The sequence below is a fragment of the Heterodontus francisci genome, chromosome 3, assembly GCF_036365525.1.
Source record: "Heterodontus francisci isolate sHetFra1 chromosome 3, sHetFra1.hap1, whole genome shotgun sequence".
Lineage (NCBI taxonomy): Eukaryota > Metazoa > Chordata > Chondrichthyes > Heterodontiformes > Heterodontidae > Heterodontus > Heterodontus francisci.
Window position 1 is genome coordinate 145,968,734 of NC_090373.1, and position 21,231 is coordinate 145,989,964.

Sequence of the window (21,231 nt, forward strand, 5' to 3'; positions counted from 1 at the left end):
TGCTTCACCAGGCTCAAATTTCCTCCAAACACTATGGGTCCTTGCACTGATCCTATGGGCACTCCACTCAGTACATCTCCACCTAACTAGTACCTGCTAATTTCTTTCCTTTAGCCAATTCATCTACAAGTTCTGTATCAGATACCCATTGCTTTATGCTTGTGTAGCAGCCTTTCATATGGGACTTTATCAAAGGTTTTATGAAAGATCAGGCAAATTAGGGCTGGATTTTATGCTCCCCCCGTGGCAAGTTTGAAGGCAGAGAGAGAATGTAATCAGACAGGATGATAGTGGGTGGGGACCCCACCACCTGCCCACCTCCACCCCAATTAAGTCTGATGGGAAGGCCCATGGATGGCCTTCTTGCCCACTGCCAATTGAGCCCTTAAGTGGGCACTTAATGCCAAATTAAGGGCCTCTCCCCACCACCGCTGGTATTAGCCCAGCGGGCAGCAGGACTGTCACCATGGGGGAGGTACGACAAGCAAATCTGTGCAGGTTTGCTCGCCGGTTCCCGGATGGGGATGCGGGGGGGGGTCCTTCGTTCAAAGGCACTTAGTGCCTGATTGCTGACCCAGCATCAGGAAAGGGGTGTGACCCGTTGAGAGCCAACCCCCTGCCCTTGCTTCTGACCCCTCTACAAACCCCTCCCCACAAAACCCCACCCACCATCATTCACCTGTGGCCTGGGTCCAACGACGATCCTGGGCTTCAGGTGCGTGCATTACCAGCAGCAGACATTGTCTCCTCAGTGGCGCTGCTCAGTAAAAGAGCTGCCGGCCTCTGATTGGCTGGCAGCTCTCAGAACTTCTGTCCCAGGGTCCTTAATCCCGGGAAGGCTCACTTAGTTGCCCAGTTACGTGCCTGATTAGCACGTAATGCGGCGAGCCTTGCTGAAAAGTGATGATGAAGGGCTCTTGCCAGCTCTTCAGCCGGCGGATGAGACTCATGTCGCCTCCATTAAATACTGTCCTAAATATGCAACATTCACTTGAGATGTCACTTCCACAAACTAGTCAAAGAGATTGGTCAGAGATTCTGAGTGCCAGTCATGGATAGGGAAATAGTAAACTTTTTTAACTATCAGATTTATTGAATTAATACATAAGTTTTTAAAATATACAGTGAACAACCCATACTGTTGCACACACTAGACTATTTAATTAACTTGGAAACACAATTTTACACAGCTTAGTACTTTTTAATTTTCAATATAAATGTCACATTATTTAACACAGCATGTAATTAATCTCCATTTCTGCTTATCAAAACCACTGAATTTTAAAAGGATAAGATTTTATATCAAATACAAAAGCCTGAGTGTCTAACTTCAAAAATTAAAATATACATATACTGACCTGAGTGCCCCAGGCAACAAGTGTAACATCATTTCCCTCCTGCAGAACGTCTGCTTGCGAAAGAGGGATTTGATATGCTTCTACAGGAACTTGCTCCACTGTGGAAATGAAAGGAAATAAAAGACACATTAGTTTGTATACTGTTCATCAATGTGATTAGTATTTTATAATGAAGTTAAAGTTTATGGAAGCATGCCAATGAACAGAAATATTTCAACAATATGTATGTTCTGTAAGAATTAGATTACTAAATCAAACTACTCAGTAAATTTACAATGGCAAAAAAATTACTTGAAGATGTTAGCAAAAGAAAATTGATCAATGGGCCACACATTTTCTTGAAATTCAATATGTGCTTGTCAAGCCTTCAGAACCTACATCACACAGGAGTTCATTCACAATGTTCACAATTTGTTGAATAAGAGTTTGCTGAATTTAACAGCAAGATTATAAAGTATATTAAAATTTTGTTAAAGACTCTTCTGAGTACTCCAACACAGATGCTGAGTTTTTAATTCTGAATAAAACAATCCCATTTATAACACCTTTTTCAATGTTACGACATCAGTGAGATAGGTAAAAATGAATTTTGAGATATGAACACCCAGACTAATTTAGAGAATTCCACAACAAGATTTCATGTTTTAAGACTTTTATTATAACTAAACTAAAAGAAATCCCCATTAACTAAATAGTACTTTGTAAGCGGCTGACACCTCTAATTACAAAGAAAGGTATTTACTTATTAAAACACTTGAAAACCTCACACCACACTTATACGTTACACAGTCCGCTTTGATGGCAAAATCTTTGCGGTTAAAAGTCCCAAACTCCTCCCAGTTGCAATGGATTGGATCTCTCAGATCTTTCTCAAAATCAAAGGCCTCTTCACTCACTTCTCCAAGCACTTTCGACCTAGATGTCCATGAAGACGGCAATTCCTAGTGATCTTGTTGGTCTTTTGCTGCATCTTCTGAGAGCAGGGACTCCCCCCTTCTCTCTCTCTCCCCTTTGAGACAGCCTTCGTTGGTTGTCTTCCTTTCTTATAGCCTGTCCACCTTCAGAAAATCTGTTAAATTTATCTGGAATCACAAGTCAATATCCTATTGTCCTTTTCCAATATGTAAAGTCCACAAGTCTGGCTACAGCAGTGCCACCCAGCCTTTTCATTGTTCCCAGGTGTTTGTGGCACATTTGCATCCTCAGAATCACTGACTCCTTGTTTACGATCCGAAAGTCTAAGAAGGGTGAAACCCATTGTTCTTCAGGTATTATACCCCTGCAGTCTCTGCTTTTCAACAAAAAATTATTTGATCTGTGTTCTCTGTTGTCCTGGTAACCAAGATTTCTGTATTGTCTTACAGTAGAGTTGATGTAAGGTCACCTGACTTCTCTGACTCCATCTTAAACTTTTAAAAATCACAATTTTAAAACATAATCATGTTACAAAGTCCAGCTTTCATAACAGATAAGAATTTCTCTACTGGTTCTCAAAATGTATACATTTACTGCACAGTATGAGCTCAGTTTAATCACGCTGGTAGTGTCCCGGCACAGGGCCAAAAAGGCAGTGAGAATCCCGCCATTTGGAGCGCCCCCACCGCCATCGCCGCATCAGCATGATTCTACGGCGCCTGGGCAATTAACAGTCTGGCACCATGATCCCCCTCCCCTTAAAGACGGGAATCCCACCTCTAAGAACTGCCAGCCAATCAGAGGGCTGGCAGCTCAGTTGCATCGGCAACACCACCAGGTACTACAAGACGCCTTGGAACCAGATCCAGTGCTGGAGACCCAGACCCATGGTAAGTGAGGTGGGGTTGCTGTGGCCAGACCGGTAAGCCCCGACAATGGTAGGGGTGGTGGTAGGGTGGGCACTGAGAGCAAGGGGAGAGGTTTTCAGAGAGGTAAGTTTGCCGGTGGGGGCCCCCACACCCCATCAAAGCCTGTAGAGAAGTCACCTCGTTCTGCTGATTTAATGCCAGCAGCGGCAGGAAGAGGCCCTTATATGGCTGATAATAGGCCTCTTAAGGACCTCAATTGGTCTCTGTGTGGGAAGGCAGTCATTGGCCCATCCTGCCCCAACTAAATTGCATTGCAACGGGAAGGCGACAGGCCCTCCGCCCCGGCTCCAATTCTAAGGGCCCACCCGCCTCCTAATCTATCTCCGGGGGGCCCATTAAATTCAGCCCTATGATGCAAATCCCACTAACAATTTGCCAGATTGACCCACAGTAGACATGATCTTCTCCCTATGTCAGCTTTAAGAGAAAAGCAGAGAGCAGCAAACACCACTCTACCTTGCATTTGACACCGTGAGCAGGACGGGCCTCTACCAGATACTAGAGAAAATGGGCAGTCCTCTCAAGCCTCACAGTCTCATTGGTCCTTTCATGATCACATGCACGAAAACATTCAGTTCAATGGCTCCAACTCTGACAGTTTTGAGATCAAGAATGGGAAGAAACAGGGTTGCGTCTTAGACCCTTGTACGACCAGCTGAGGAGGGGGTCTCAGGCTCCCCCTTGTCTGGTTTAATCGCAACAGGGTTTATACTTTTTACACAGGAATAGAATTCACCACCTCAGTGCTTGTTTCGGTTCGTCTAATGTAATTGCAAAAGAATCAATCAGACAGGTTTTCTTGAGTTTAAACAAGAAAGATGTGAGTTTATTCTTAACACTCTAAACCGGTTAAAAATTACTAAAATACGCTACACATCCATGCCCACATTCACACGAGAATCACACACACACACACACAAATAGATTACAGAGGGAAAAAACAGAGTTGGGTGGTTAGAATCATAGAACGTTTATGGCACAGAAAGAGGCCACTTGGCCCATCGTGTCTGTGCCAGCCGAAAAACGATCCCACCAGTCTAATCCCACCTTCCAGCATTTGGTCCAGAGCCCTACATATTACGGCACTGGAGGTGCCTATCCAGGCACCTATTGAATGAGTTGAGGGTTTCTGCCTCAACTATCCTTTCAGGCAGTGAGTTCCAGACCCCCACCACCCTCTGGGTGAAAAAGCTTTTCCTCATCTCCCCTCTAATCTTTCTACCAATCACGTTACATCTATGCCCCCTAATCACTGACCTCTCTGCTAAGGTAAATAGGCTCTTCACCTCCACTCTATCCAGGCCCCTCAAAATTTTGTATATTTCAATAAGATCTCACCTCAGCTTTCTCTGTTCCAAGGAGAACAACCCCAGCCTATCCAATCTTTCTTCATAACTGCATTTTTCCAGTCCCGGCAACATCCTCATAAATCTCCTCTGTACCCTCCCTGATACAATTACATCCTTTCTGTAATGAGGTGACCACTGCACGTGCTTTCGTGACAGTTTCTTGGAGCAATAAGTTGTAGAACCGACTAGGGATAAAGTTATCTTAGATCTCATATAGTATAATGAAGCAGGGTTAATAAGCAATGTCATAGTAAAAGATCCACTGGGAAATAGTGATCGTAATACCATTGAATTTCATGTTAAGTTTGAAAATTACACATTTCAATCACAAACAAGAATCATAAACTTAAACAAAGCCAATTACGCAGGTATGAGGGGAGAACTGGCTAAGGTAAATTGGATAAATAAGCTGGAAGGTATGGTGGTAAATGAACAGTGGGAAACATAAAAAGAAACAATTCAAAGGGTTCAACAAAAGTACATTCCATTCAAAAACAAAAATTTGTCCAGAAAGACCCATTCGTGGCTCACTCAGGAAGTTAAGTAGAGTATTAGACTAAAAGAAGAGGCTTATAATGTTGCAAAAGATAGTAGCAAATCTGAGGATTGGAAGTGTTTTAGAAACCAGCAAAGGGCCATCAAAAAGTTGATAAAAAGAGAAAAAATATGAGCCAACAATATAAAACAGATTGTAAGAGCTTTTATAAGTACATAAAAAGGAATACAGTAGCTAAAGTAGACATTGGTGCCTTAGAGGCAGAGACAGGAGAAATCATCATGGAGAATGAGGAAATGGCAGAGGCACTGAACAAATATTTTGTGTCAGTCTTCACAGTAGAAGACACAAGATCCATACCAGAAATAAGCAGTAACCCAGGGGCTAAAAAGAGTGAGGCAATTAAGGATATTGATATCAGTTGAGAAAAAGTATTGGAGAAACTTGAGGGACTAAAATCTGACAAGTTCCCTGGACCAGATGGCCTATATCCTAGGATTCTAAAAGAGATAGCTGCAGAGATAGTGGATGTGCTGGCTATGATTTTCCAGAATTCTGTAGATTCAGGAATGGTCCCGTCAGATTGGAAGTTGGCAAATATTACGTCGCTTTTCAAGAAAGGAGGTAGAGAGAAAACAGGAAACTACAGGCCAGTTAGCCCATCAGTCGTTGGGAAGATGCTGCAAACTATTATTCAAGAAGACTTAACATTACACTTGAAAAAGCATAGTATGATTAGAACAAGTTAGCATGGTTTTACAAAAGGGAGAACTTTTTTGACAAATTTATTAGAGTTTTTGAGGATGTAACTAGTAGGGCAGATAAAGGAGAATCAGGAGATGTAGTATACCTGGGTTTTCAAAAGACATTCGATAAGGTGCCACATAAAAGATTAATAGGCAAGATAAGGACTCATGGTGTTGGGGGTACTATATTAGCATGGATAGAGGATTGGTTAACAGACAGGAAGCAGAGAGTGGGCATAAATGGGGCATTTTCAAGTTAGCAGGCAGTGAATAGTGGGGTGCCGCAAGAATCAGTGCTGGAGCTTCAGCTATTTACATTCCATGTTCATGACTTAGATGAAGAGACAGTGAGTAATGTATCTAAGTTTTCTGATGATACAAAACTCGGTGGAAAGGTAAGCTGCGGGGAGGATGTAAAGAGGCTGCAAAGAGATATAGACAGGTTAAGTAAAAGCAAAATACTGCGAATGCTGGAAATCTGAAATAAAAACAAGAAATGCTGGAAATGCTCAGCAGGTCTGGCAGCATCTGTGGAGAGAGAAGCAGAGTTAACGTTTCAGGTCAGTGACCCTTCTTCAGAACTAGCAAATATTAGAAATGTAAAAGGTTATAAGCAAGTAAAGCGGGGGTGGGGCAAAAGATAACAAAGGAGAAGGTGTAAATAGGACAAGGTCACAGAATAGCTGACCAGGTTAAGTGAGTGAGCAACAAGATGGCAAATGGAGTATAATGTAGGGAAGTGTGAAGTTGTTCACTTTGGTCATAAAAATAGAAAAGCAGAATATTTTTTAAAAGGTGTGAAACTGGTAAGTGTTGATGTTCAGAGAGACTTGGGGGTACTCGTATAAGGAAGACACAAAGTTAACATGCAGGTGCAGCAGGCTATTAGGAAGGCAAATGGCATGTTGGTCTTTATTACAAGGGATTAGAGTACAGGAATAAAGAAGTCTTACTAAAATTGTACAGGACTTTGTGAGACCACACCTGGAATACTGTGTACAGTTTTGGTCTCTACATTTAAGAAAGGATATACTTGCACTGGAGGCAGTGCAGCGAAGATTTACTAAACTGGTCCCTGGGATGAGGGGGTTGTCCTATGATGAGAGGCTGAGTAAATTGGGCCTATATTCTCTGGCGTTTAGAAGAATGAAAAGCTATCTAATTGAGACATTCAAAATTCTGCAAGGGTTTGATAGGGTAGAAGCTGAGAGATTGTTTCCACAGGTCAGGGAATCTAGAACGCAGGGACACAGTCTCAGGATAAGGGCTCAATCATTCAGGACTGAGATGAGGAGAAATTACTTCACTCAAAGGGTTGTGAATCTTTGGAATTCTCTACCCCAGAGGGTTGTGGAAGCTCCATCATTTAATACATTTAAGCCTGCAAGGAATCAAGGGATATGGGAGCGGGCAGGAAAATGGAACTGAAGCCCAAGACCAGCCATGATCATATTGAATGGCGGAGCCAGCTCGATGGGCCATATGGTCTACTTCTGCTCCTATTTCTTGTGCTCTCGTGACCAGAACTGCACACAGTACTCACGTTGTGGTCTAACCAATGATTTATACAGTTCCAGCATAACCTCCCTACTCTTGTATTCTATACCTCGGCTAATAAAGGAGAGGATTCCATATGCTGTCTTAACCACCTTCTCAACCTGTCCTGCTATCTTCAGGAATCTGTGGACATTTACTGCAAAGTCCCTCATTTCCTCTACACTTCTCAATATTTTCCCATTAATCGTGTATTTATTTGTCTTGTTTGACCTGCCCAATTGCATCACCTCACACATTTCCAAGTTGAATTCCATTTGCCACTTTTCTGCCCATCTGGCCAGACCATCAGTATCTTCCAGCAACCTACAGCTATCCTCCTCGCTATCTACTGCACGGCCAATATTCGTTTCGTCTGCAAACATCTTGAAGTAGAGTCTGTAATAAATAGGGAATTTAAATACTGAACATCAGTCCCAGAGTCCTTAATTGAAATTGTAGTCCTGAGTTCCTCACTGGGCCACGTGCATAGTTGCAGGCTTGCTTCGCAGGCTCCAGAAGTCATAAGAGGGGTTTTGATCCTTGTCCCCTAGTTTCTGGCTATGCTGGTCTGTAGGTTTGAGGCTTTAGCAGCTGCAGCTGAGGCTTCTCTGGATCTCTACTGGAGAGAGGGAGAGCTCCCTTGATGGTTTACAGTTACTGTTCTGCTTTCTGACTGACAAAGCTTAGCCTCTCCAAAACTGCACAGCAGTCACATGACATTCCCAAACCTCTTTATTGGGTTAATGAGGCCCTTCTGGAAAATTCTCTGAGATTACAGGCGCCACACCTTAAGCTGTTCAGTCACACTTGGAGGAGGTTGGCTCTTTCAAAGTCAATGGGTGTTGATGGCTCTTGACAACCACGTTGACAAAGCCATTACAGGTAATTTAATCAGAAATCACCCCATTGTTCTGGCTAGGTTGATCAGTCATGTTGTCTCCCGTCTAATCATTTGGTGTTTTAAATGCAAATTTCCGTGGCCATCTTGGCTGCCAGGTTACTCTTTTTAAAAGAAGTTACTTGTAAGAATTTCCAGTAAAAGTCTCAGGCAAAGTTCCAATCGATGAAATTAATATTTCCCATTTGGTATGTGAGGTTTTCATAACACCCTACTCTGTTTTGTATCTTTTTCTCTGTCCTCCTGACCTATGCTTTCCCTGCTGACATGGAACAACTGTACCTTCACACATTATCAAACGGGAAACTCCTCAACCTATCAGGACTGACAGCCAAGACAAATGTGTGGCATGTCCTGATCAGAGAACTTCTGTATGCTGATGATGCTGCACTAGTTATCCAGACAGAAGCCCAGCTCCAAAGGGTTCATGGATTGTCTGTCCCATGCCTGTGTCATGTTCTCCCTCACCATCAGTGCCAAGAATACTGTAGTTATTGGACAGGGTGTTGTGTCTCCGCCTGCGACCAAACTCAATAACACACCACTGAAAGTGTGACTGAACAGCTTAAGGTGTGGCACCTGTAATCTCAGAGAACTTTCCAGAAGGGCCTCATTAACCCAGTCAATGCTACTATCTTGGATCTATGGGGACAGACTACCTGTCTCTTGATGAACAGCTCAGCACATGTATTGGAAAGGCAGCCATCAACTATGGCCAACTATAAAATGTGCATGGAGAAACAACAAACTGACCCGCAGGATCAAGATGCCTGTCTGCAAGATCTGTATCCTCAGCACATTGCTGTTTAGCAGCAAAGCCTGGACAACTTACACCGACAAAAGGCTCAATTAACTTCCATCTCCAGTGTCTATGATGCATCCTTGGCTTCACATGGAAAGCCAAAGCCATCAATGAAGCAGTCTTTTCTCGGGCAAACATGTTCAGCATTCTAGCTCTAATCAATCAAAGAAGGTTTCGCTGGCTTCGGCATGTGCATAGGATGGAAAATGGCCGCATCCCCAAGGATATGCTATGTGGGGAAGTAGCCCGTGCCAAGAGACCAGCAGGGTGCCCAGGGTTCCGATTCAAGAATGCCGTCAGAAGAGACATGAAAGCCCTCAACATCAATCACGACAAGTGGGAAACTCCAGCTGACAATCGACGCAAATGACAAGATGCTACCATTATTCAAGAAGGGTAGCAGGGATAGACCAGGTAGTTGCAAGCCGGTGAGTCTAACATCAGTGGTTGGGAAACTATTGGAAAAAATTCTGAGGGACAGGATTAATCTCCACTTGGAGAGGCAGGGAATAATCAGGGATAGTCAGCACGGCTTCGTCAGGGGGAGATCGCATCTAACTAACTTGATTGAATTTTTCGAGGAGGTGACTAGATGTGTAGATGAGGGTAAAGCAGTTGATGTAGTCTACATGGACTTCAGTAAGGCTTTTGATAAGGTTCCGCATGGGAGACTGGTTAAGAAGGTAACAGCCCATTGGATCCAAAATTGGCTTAGTGGCAGGTAACAGAGGGTAATGGTTGAGGGTTGTTTTTGCGAGTGGAAGCCTGTGACCAGTGGTGTACCACAGGGATTGGTGCTGGGACCCTTGCTGTTTGTAGTGTACATTAATGATTCAGACGTGAATATTGGAGGTATGATAAATAAGTTCGCAGATGATACGAAAATTGGTGGTGTCGTAAATAGTGAGGAGGAAAGCCTTAGATTACAGGACGATATAGATGGGCTGGTAAGATGGGCAGAGCTGTGGCAAATGGAATTTAATCCTGATAAGTGTGAGGCGATGCATTTTGGGAGGATTAACAAAGCAAGGGAATATACAATGGATGGTAGGACCCTAGGATGTATAGAAGGACCTTGGTGTACTTGGCCATAGATCACTGAAGGCAGCAGCACAGGTCGATAAGGTGGTTAGGAAGGCTTATGAGATACTTGCCTTTATTAGTCGAGGCATTGAATATAAGAGCAGGGAGGTTATGATGGAGCTGTATAAAATGTTAGTTAGGCCACAGCTGGAGTACTGTGTGCAGTTCTGGGCACCACACTATAGGAAGGATGTGATTGCACTGGAGAGGGTGCAGAGGAGATTCACCAGAATGTTGCCTGGGCTGGAGCATTTCAGCTATGAAAAGAGACTGAAAAGGCTAGGGTTGCTTTCCTTAGAACAGAGAAGGCTGAGGGGGGACATGATTGAGCTATACAAAATTATGAAGGGCATTGATAGGTTAGATAGGAAGAGACTTTTTCCTTAGCGGAGTGATCAATAACCAGGGGAATAGATTTAAGGTAAAGGGCAGGAGGTTTAGAGGGGATTTGAGGAAAAAAATTTTCACCCAGAGGGTGGTTGGAATCTGGAACACACTGCCTGAAGTGGTGGCAGAGGCAGGAACCCTCACAACATTTAAGAAGTATCTGGATGAGCACTTGAAACGCCATAGCATACAAGGCTAAGGTCCAAGTACTGGAAAATGGGACTAGAATAGTTAGGTGCTTGATGGCCAGCACAGACACGATGGCCCGAAGGGCCTGTTTCTGTGCTGTATAACTCTATGACATCAGATGTGGGCAGGAATTTGCCACCACCACCATGACATGTGGTCTAAGAAGCTCCAAAGCAGACGCCAGTCCTGCAAAGAAGGGGTCAGCAGAGATCATCCCGCACCACCAGCAAGGGGCAACTTCAAGTGTGGCACTTGTGACAGACTTTGCCTTTCCAGAATAGGCTTGCTCTGCCATAAAAAGAAGTGCAGCAGTTGATCGCATGACCGCACCAACATTTAAGGCTGCATTCCCATCATCTCTCACAGATGGAAGGATGCCAATCATGCCATAGAAACAGTGATTAAGCGAACATTCCATCCAAGGGGTTATACACAAGTGACTTCATAAGTAAACAGCTAACTTGAATGAAGCATTCAAGCAAAGGCATTGGGAATTTTATTTGTGGCAAAATCTTTCTCCTCTTGATCCTAGCTCAGGATGATCCAGAGTTATTCACAATTTTTTCCCAGAAAAAGGCGCCTCATATACTGTATAACATTAACCATATATAGGTACTGGGCCTGCTGTTGTATTCTCCATTACTTCTTTCTTTGTACAAATCGAATTACATTTTCTGTAAATTAATTCTCCTGTGAACTGAAATTTTTATCCTTATTCTAGAGAATGCATAAGATACCTATTGCATTTTCTGTCAATTCAGATGACAGAAAATATCACACTCCTATACCAGCTTAAAGTACTGTTCAAATTGTGTTTGAATTTAATAATTACAAATAAAATGATTCACAAAAGCAAAAATATAAGCAATACACTACACAGCACAAACAATTCACAATTCAAACAGATTGACTGGTCAGCTATCTAGAATGAGCAATGATCTCAGACTTCAGTCACATGTGGGCTTGTCAACTGGGAGATTCAGCTCTGAAAGTATGGTAGGTGGAATGTTCTATGAATCAGCCGCCTCTCAAAGATAGCACAGGTTCCTTTGCAGAAAAGTTCCTCAATGGATTGAGAAACTGGCAGAAAGTGGGAATGGGCTGACAGCCACAGTGCAATTGGCTCCAGATGTTTCAGGGACACTCAATTACCCTCTGCTAAGAGAAGTCAGGCTACAAACATCCCAACAGGGCTGCTACCACAATCGCTCTTTCCACTCTGACAGGTTTTCATCAGTCTAAGATTGACGCTTAGTTAAATAGAAGGATTAGGTTAAACACATCGTATAAGGAGAAATATGAACTCAGGTCTTATAAAACTCTGGGATATGCAAGAAGTCAGAATACATTCATCTTATTTTAATTTCTGGTTACATATGGTGTGTTTTTTGGGATGACTGTTGGAAAGGTTCTTACCAATGCTATGGAGCAAGATCAAGACAAATCAGTTTGAATGGATGGAATGTGTCCTGCCTTCATAAGAGATGGATTGTGTACACATTTGTTGTTAACTCAACTACACCGTGCAAAAGTGCATTCACTGAAAGTAGTTGGCAATGAATGTTTCACTCCAATCACTGTGAGTTAATATCAGTGCCTAGCTGCTGATCGCATAGAATCATAGAAAGTTTACGGCACGGAAAGAGGCCACTTGGCCCATCGTGTCTGCTGCTGCTGAAAAAAAAGAAAAAAATAGAAAAAATAACTACCCAGACTAATCCCATTTTCCAGCATTTGGTCTGTAACCCTGCAGGCTACGACACTTCAGGTGCACATCCATGCACCTTTTAAATGAGATGAGGTTTTCTGTTTCTATCACCCTTTCAGGCAGTGAGATCCAGACCCCACCACCCTTTGGGTGAAAACATTTTTCATCATCTCCCCTCCAATCCTTCTACCAATCACTTTAAATCTATGCCCCCTAGTTAGTGAGCCCACTGCTAAGGTAAATAGGCCCTTCCCATTCACTCTATCAAGGTCCCTCACAATTTTGTGCAGCTCAATCAAATCTCCCCTCAGCCGTCTCTGCTCCAAGTAGAACAACCCCAACCGATCCAATCCTTCCTCATAGCTGCAATTGTCCAGTCCTGACAACATCTTCAGAAATCTCCTTTGTACCATCTCTAGTGCAATTACATCCTTTCTGTAATAAGGTGACCAGAACTGTACACAGTACTCAAGTTGTGGTCTAACTAATGTTCTATATAGCTCTCGCATAATCTCTCTACTCTTATATTTTACGCCTCGATTAATCAAGGAAATGATTCCATATGCCTTCTTAGCCACCTTATCAACCTGTTGTGCCACCTTCAGGGATCTGTGGACATACACTCCAAGGTTCCTCACTTCCTCTACACCTCTCAGAATCCTCCCATTAATTATGTATTCCTTTGCCTTGTTTGACCTCCTCAAATGCATAACCCCACACTTTTCTGGGTGAACTTCCACTTGTCACTTATGTCTCCTACTCCTCCTGGGAGCCATTAGGTTTCTGGTCATCCTGCACCACCTGCATACTGATACCACTCTGGATTACAAAATTGTGCAGCACGGAACACATGGTAATCACCTTGGTCTGAGTGTACAGAATCAGCCCTCCTAACTAGTTCAAAAAGCAAGAACACCAACTTTCATTTATATTGTGCCTTGAACATAATAAAGCATGCAGCATGCTTCACATCAGCATTATGAGACAAAATCTGACATTGAGCTACAAAAGTAGATATTAGGACAAATGAAAAAAACTTGGTCAAAGAGGTAGGCTTTGATGAGTGCCTTAAATGAGGAGAGGGGTAGACAGGCGAAGAAGTTTAGGAAGGGAATTCCTGAAGCAGAAATGTTGCCTCAACGTGGTTTGCTTCACATTATTTCTGATGGTTACATGGACAGCATTGTATTTTTGCTGCACTGCTGCATGGGTTCCTGATTAGTGTATTGAGGAGGACTGCAAAGCTAAACATTCACGTAAGCTATAGAGTTGCTCAACGGGATGTGGCAATGGTGGAATACTGCAGAACGATCGAGTCTTGTTTAGAATCAGAGAGTCATACAGCATAGAAACAGGCCCTTCGGCCCATCGCATCCATGCTGACCATAATGCCTATCAAAACTAATCCCACCTGCCTGCATTAATTCCATATCCCTCTATGCCTTGCTCATTCAAGTACCTGTCCAGATGCCTCTTAAATGTCGCTACTGTTCCTGCCTCCACTACCTCTTCCGGCAGCTCATTCCAGATATCCACTATTCTTTGTGTGAAAAATTTACCCCTTTGATCCCCTTTAAACCTCCTCCCTCTCACCTTAAATCTATGCCCTCTAGTTTTAGTCACCCCTACCATGGGAAACAGACTCTGGCTATCTACCCTATCTATGCCTCTCATCATTTTATATACCTCTATCATGTCCCCTCTCAGCCTCCTTCGCTCCAGGGAAAACAGACCCAGCCTATCGAATCTCTCTTTATAACTCAAGCCCTCCAAACAAGGCAACATCCTTGTGAATCTTTTCTGCACCCTCTCTAGCTTAATCACATCTTTCCTGTAGTGCAGCAATCAGAACTGCACACAGTACTCCAAATGTGGCCTAACCAACATTATGTGCAACTGCAACATGACGTCCCAACTCTTGTACTCAATGCCTCGGCTGATGAAGGCAAGCATGCCATACGCCTTCTTCACCACCCTGTCTACCTGTGTTGCCACTTTCAGGGAACTATGTACTTGCACCCCAAGGTCTATCTGCTCAACAACACTCCCCAGGGCCCTGTCATTCATTGTATATGTCCTGCCCTGGTTTAACTTCCCAAAATGCATCACTTCGCACTTGTCTGCGTTAAATTCCATTTGCCAATCCCTTCTTCACTTTCCCAGTTATCTATATCCTGTTGTAACCTTAGACAACCTTCTTCACTATCCACTATATCACCAATTTTTGTGTCATCTGCAAACCTACTAATCATTCCCCTTACATTCGCATCCAAGTCATTAATATATATGACAAACTTCCTGGAAAATGTGCAATGATGTTCAAAATTATATTTCTGTGGTCACTAATTACCTGCATATTTATAAAGTGGAAGTTGTTCCTATTATGTCAATTTACAGATCATCATGTGGAACAGTGATGGTTAAATGGGTTCCATCGGCAAAACGTGACACCAGAGGAAATAAAAGCAAAATACTGCAGATGCTGGAAATCTGAAATAAAAACAAGAAATGCTGGACATACTCAGCAGGTCTGGCAGCATCTGTGGAAAGAGAAGCAGAGTTAACGTTTCGGGTCAGTTACCCTTCATCAGGGCTGGCAAAGGTTAGAAATTTAATAAGTTTTAAGAAAATAAAGCAGGGGTGGGGCAAGAGATAACAAAAGTGAAGGTGTTGATAGAACAATGTCACGGAGAATAACTAACCAGAAGGTCATGGAGCAAAGGCAAACAGTATGTTAATGGTGTAGTGCAGAGAGGGTGTTAATGGCCAAAAAAATGAACAGCCCTGGTCCAAAGCACAAACATGTAAAAAAACAGTGGGCAGGCACATAGTAAGATGAAACAAACCAAAATAAAATAAAAAGAAAAAAGAAAAGAAAAACAGAAAATAAAAAGGGGGGCCCGTCATGCTCTGAAATTATTGAACTCAATGTTCAGTCTGGTAGGCTGCAGCGTGCCGAATCGGTAAATGAGATGCTGTTCCTCGAGCTTGCGTAGATGTTCACTAGAACACTGCAGCAAGCCCAGGACAGATATGTGGGCATGAGAGCAGGGGTGTGTGTTGAAATGGCAAGCAACCGGAAGCTCGGGGTCATGCTTTCGGACTGAGCGGAGGTATTCTGCAAAGCAATCACCTAATCTGCGTTTGGTCTCCCCAGTGCAGAGGAAACCACATTGTGAGCAGCGAATACAGTATACTAAATTGAAAGAAGTACAAGTATATTACTGCTTCACCTGAAAGGAGTGTTTGGGGCCTTGGATAGTGAGGAGAGAGGAGGTAAAAGTGCAAGTATTACACCTCTTGTGATTGCATGGGAAGGTGCCGTGGGAAGGGGACGAGGTGTTGGGGGTAATGGAGGAGTGCACCAGGGTGTCACAGAAGGATTGATCCCTTCGGAATGCTGGCATGGGAGGGGAGGGGAAGATGTTCTTGGGAGTGGCATCATGCTGGACGTGGTGTAAATGGCGGAGGATGATCCTTTGGATGTGGAGGCTGATGGGGTGGAAACTGAGGACAAGGGGAACCCTGTCACGGTTCTGGAAGGGAGAAGAAGGGGTGAAGGTGGAGGTGCGGGAAATGGGCCGGATACGGTTGAGGGCCCTGTCAACCACAGTGGGGGGGAATCCTCGGTTGACGAGAAAGGAAGACATATCAGAATCGCTGTCGTGGAAGATTGCATCATCAGAGCAGATGCATCGAAGACAGAGAAACTGGGAGAATGGAATGGAGTCCTTATAGGAGGCAGGGTGTGAAGAAGTGGTGCAGTGGTTAGCACCGCAGCCTCACAGCTCCAGCGACCTGGGTTCGATTCTGGGCACTGCCAGTGCGGAGTTTGCAAGTTCTCCCTGTGACCGCGTGGGTTTCCACCGGGTGCTCCGGTTCCCTCCCACAGCCAAAGACTTGCAGGTTGATAGGTAAATTGGCCATTGTAAATTATCCCTAGTGTAGGTAGGTGGTAGGGGAATTGAGGGGATGTGGTAGAAATATGGGATTAATGTAGGATTAGTATAAATGAATGGTTGATGGTCGGCACAGTCTCGGTGGGCCGAAGGGCCTGTTTCAGTGCTGTATCTCTAAAAAAAAAGTGGAGTCGAGATAACTATGGGAGTCGGTGAGCTTATAATGAATATTAGTAGTCAGTCTAGGAAGGGAAGGGAAGTGTAGGAGATGGACCATGTGAAGAATCACAGAACAATACAGTGCAGAAGAGGCCCTTTGGCCCATCGAGTTTACAACGATGCATTAAAGACACCTGACCTGTCTACCTAATCCCATTTGCCAGCACTTGGCCCATAGCCTTGAATGTTATGACGTGCCAACTGCTGATCCAGGTACTTGTTAAAGGATGTGAGGCAACCCGCCTCTACCACCCTCTCAGGCAGGGCATTCCAGACCATCACCACCCCCTGGGTAAAAAAGTCCTTCCTCAAATCCCCCTTAAACCTCCCGCCCCTCATCTTAAACTTGTGACCCCTCATAACTGACCCTTCAACTAAGTGGAACAGCTGTTCCCTATCCACCCTGTCCATGCCCTTCATAATCCTGTACACCTCAATCAGGTCACCCCTCAGTCTTCTCTGTTCCAGCAAAAACAACCCAAGCCTATCCAACCTCTCTTCAGAGCTTAAATGTTCCATCCCAGGCAAAATCCTGGTGAATTGCCTCTGCAGCCCTCCAATGCAATCACATCCTTCCTATAATGTGGCGACCAGAATTGCACACAGTACTCCAGCTGTGGCCTTACCAAAGTTCTATACAACTCCAACATGACCTCCCTGCTTTTGTAATCTATGCTTCGACTGATAAAGGCAAGTGTCCCATATGCCTTTTTCACCACCCTATTAACCTGCCCTTCTGCCTTCAGAGATCTACGGACAAACACACCAATGTCCCTTTGTTCCTCGCAACTTCCCATTTGGAAACAAACAAACTTATTAGCAAGAGACAGCATGGTTTTGTGAAAGGGAGGTCGTGTCTTACTAATTTGATTGAGTTTTTTGAGGAAGTGACGAAGATGATTGATGAAGGAAGGGCGGTGGATGTTGTCTATATGGACTTTAGTAAAGCCTTTGACAAGGTCCCGCATGGCAGACTGGTGCAAAAGGTGAAGTCACACGGGATCAGAGGTGAGCTGGCAAGATGGATACAGAACTGGCTCGGTCACAGAAGACAGAGGGTAACAGTGGATGGGTGTTTTTCTGAATGGAGGGATGTGACTAGTGCTGTTCCACAGATTTCAGTGCTGGGACCTTTGCTGTTTGTAGTATATATAAATGATTTGGAGGAAAATGTAGCTGGTCTGATTAGTAAGTTTGCGGACGACACAAAGGTTGGTGGAGTTGCGGATAATGATGAGGATTGTCAGAGGATACAGCAGGATATAGATCGGTTGGAGACTTGGGCGGAGAAATGGCAGATGGAGTTTAATCCGGACAAATGTGAGGTAATGCATTTTGGAAGGTCTAATGCAGGTGGGAGGTATACAGTAAATGGCAGAACCCTGAGGAGTATTGACAGGCAGAGAGATCTGGGCGTACAGGTCCACAGGTCACTGAAAGTGTAACGCAGGTGGATAAGGTAGTTAAGAAGGCATTCGGCATGCTTGCCTTCATCGGTCGGGGCATAGAGTATAAAAATTGGCAAGTTATGTTGCAGCTGTACAGAACTTTAGTTAGGCCACACTTAGAATATTGCGTGCAATTCTGGTCGCCACACTACCACAAGGACGTGGAGACTTTGGAGAGGGTACAGAGGAGGTTTACCAGGATGTTGCCTGGTCTGGAGGGCGTTAGCTATGAGAAGAGGTTGCAAAAACTCGGATTGTTTTCACTGGAACGATGGAGGTGGAGGGGCGACATGATAGAGGTTTACAGAGTTATGAGCGGCATGGACAGAGTGGATAGTCAGAAGCTTTTTCCCAGGGTGGAAGAGTCAGTTACTAGGGGACATAGGTTTAAGGTGCGAGGGGCAAGGTTTAGAGGGGATGTGCGAGGCAAGCTTTTTTACACAGAGGGTGGTGAGTGCCTGGAACTTGCTGCCAGGGGAGGTGGTGGAAGCAGATACGATAGCGACATTTAAGAGACATCTTGACAAATATATGAATAGGAAAGAAATAGAGGGATATGGGCCCCGGAAGTGCAGAAGGTGTTAGTTTAGGCAGGCATCAAGATCGGCGCAGGCTTGGAGGGCCAAATGGCCTGTTCCTGTGCTGTACTGTTCTTTGTTCCCAGTGTCAGGTAATTCATTGAATACTTCAGTGTCACATTACTCCTTCCAAAGTGCATCACCTCACACTTTTCAGCGTTATATTCCATCTGTCACTTTTCTGCCCATTTGACCATCCCGTCCATATCTTCCTGTAACCTAAGACACTCCACCTCACTGTTAACCACTCGGCCAATCTTTGTGTCATCCGTGAACTTACTGATCCTACCCCCCACATTGTCATCTATGTCGTTTATATAAATGACAAACAATAGGGGACCCAGCACAGATCCCTGTGGTACACCACTGGACACTGGCTTCCAGTCACGAAAACAGCCATCTGTCATCACTCTCTGTCTCCTACAGATAAGCCAATTTTGAATCCACCTTATCAAGTTACCCTGTATCCCATGTGCATTTGCTTTCTTGATAAGTCTCCCATGTGGGACCTTGTCAAAGGCTTTGCTGAAATCCATGTAAACTACATCAACTGCACTACCCTCATCTACACACCTGGTCACATGCTCAAAAAATTCAATCAAATTTGTTAGGCATGGCCTCCCTCTGACAAAGCCATGCTGACTATTCCTAATCAAATTCTGCCTCTCCAAGTGGAGATCGATTCTCTCCTTCAGCATTTTCTCCCCCAATAGTTTCCCTATCACTGATGTGAGACTCACTGGTTTTCGTTCCCTGGCTTATCTCTCCAACCTTTCTTAAATAGTGGGACCACATTAGCTGTTCTCCAGTCCTCTGGCACCTCCCCCGTGGCCAGAGAGGAATTAAAAATTAGGGTCAGAGCCCCAGCAATCTCCATCCTCGCCTCCCACAGCATCCTGGGACACAAATAGTCCGGACCTGGAGATTTGTCCACTTTTAAGCCTTCCAAAACCTCCAATACCTTGTCACTCCCTGTAACAATTTGCTCAAGAACCTCACAGTCTCTCTCTCTAAGTTCCATATCTACATCCTCATTCTCTTGGGTGAAGACAGGTGTGAAGTATTCGTTCAACACCGTACCAATGTCCTCTGGCTCCACCCACAAATTTCCCCCTTGGTCCCTAATGGGTCCTACTCTTTCCCTGGTTATCCTCTTCCCATTGACATACTTATAGAATATCTTGGGATTTTCCCTACTTTTACCAGCCAGAGCTTTCTCATATCCCCTCTTAGCTCTCCTGATTGCTTTCTTAAGCTCCATCCTACACTTTCTGTACTCCACTAATGCTTCCATTGACTTGCTCTCCTTGTATTTGCTAAAAGCCTCTCTTTTCCTTCTCATCATACCCTGAATGTTTCTGGTCATCCATGGTTCTCTGGGCTTGTTGCTCCTACCTATTACCCAAGAGGGAACATGTTGGGCCTGTACCCTCCCCATTTCCTTGTTGAATGCCCCCCACTGATCTTCTGTAGATTTCCCGACAACGAACTCTTTCCAGTCTACCTTGGCCAGATCCTGCCTTATTTTACTAAAATTCGCTCTCCCCCAATCCAAAACCTTTTTTTGCAACTTGTCTATTTCTTTCTCCATAACAAGCTTAAATTGTACCATGTTGTGGTCGCTATCACCAAAATGCTCCCCCACCAACACATCAACCACCTGTCCGGCTTCATTCCCCAGAATGATCCCCTGGGATCTCGATGTAGTGGCCATTTCGGAGACATGGGTAGAGCAGGGGCAGGAATGGATGTTGCAGATTCCGGGATTTAGATGTTTCAGTAAGAACAGAGAAGATGGTAAAAGAGGGGGGGGTGTGGCATTGTTAATCAAGGAGAGTATTACAGCGACAGAAAGGACGTTTGAGGACTCGGCTACTGAGGTAGTATGGGCTGAGGTTAGAAACAGGAGAGGTGAGGTTACCCTGTTGGGAGTCTTTTATAGACCTCCGAATAGTTCCAGAGATGTAGAGGAAAGGATAGCGAAGATGATTCTCGACAGGGGTGAGAGTAACATGGTAGTTGTTACGGGGGACTTTAACTTTCCAAATATCGACTGGAAATACTATAGTTCAAGTACTTTAGATGGGTCAGTTTTTGTCCAGTGTGTGCAGGAGGGTTTTCTGACACAGTATGTAGACAGGCCAACCAGGGGCGATGCCACATTGGATTTGGTACTGGGAAATGAACCCGGCCAGGTGTTAGATTTAGATGTAGGTGAGCACTTTGGTGATAGTGATCACAATTCGGTTAGGTTTACCTTAGCGATGGGCAGGGACAGGTATATACCGCAGGGCAAGAATTATAACTGGGGGAAAGGAAATTATGATGCGATTAGGCAAGATTTAGGATGCGTAGGATGGGGAAGGAAACTGCAGGGGATGGGAACAATCGAAATGTGGAGCTTATTCAAGGAGCAGCTACTGCGTGTCCTTGATAAGTATGTACCTGTGAGGCAGGGAGGAAGTTGTCGTGCGAGGGAGCCGTGGTTTACTAAAGAAGTTGAAGCGCTTGTCAAGAGGAAGAAGAAGGCTTATGTTAGGATGAGACGTGAAGGCTCAGTTAGGGCGCTTGAGAGCTACAAGCTAGCCAGGAAGGATCTAAAGGGAGAGCTAAGAAGAGCAAGGAGAGGACACGAGAAGTCATTGGTGGATCGGATCAGGGAAAACCCTAAGGCTTTCTATAGGTATATCA

The 21,231-nt window shown here is 44.3% G+C and overlaps 1 protein-coding gene across 2 annotated transcripts in view; it reads right to left on the reverse strand.

Annotated features, from left to right (window-relative positions):
* The window catches only part of bckdhb (branched chain keto acid dehydrogenase E1 subunit beta), a 372,243-nt gene that overhangs the window by 202,031 nt on the left and 148,981 nt on the right, over positions 1 to 21,231 (reverse strand). For both annotated transcript variants that reach the window (XM_068026695.1, XM_068026696.1), the window contains exon 7: positions 1,359 to 1,456. In XM_068026695.1, the coding sequence (XP_067882796.1) occupies positions 1,359 to 1,456 (98 nt within the window). The remainder of the gene's footprint in view (positions 1 to 1,358; positions 1,457 to 21,231) is intronic.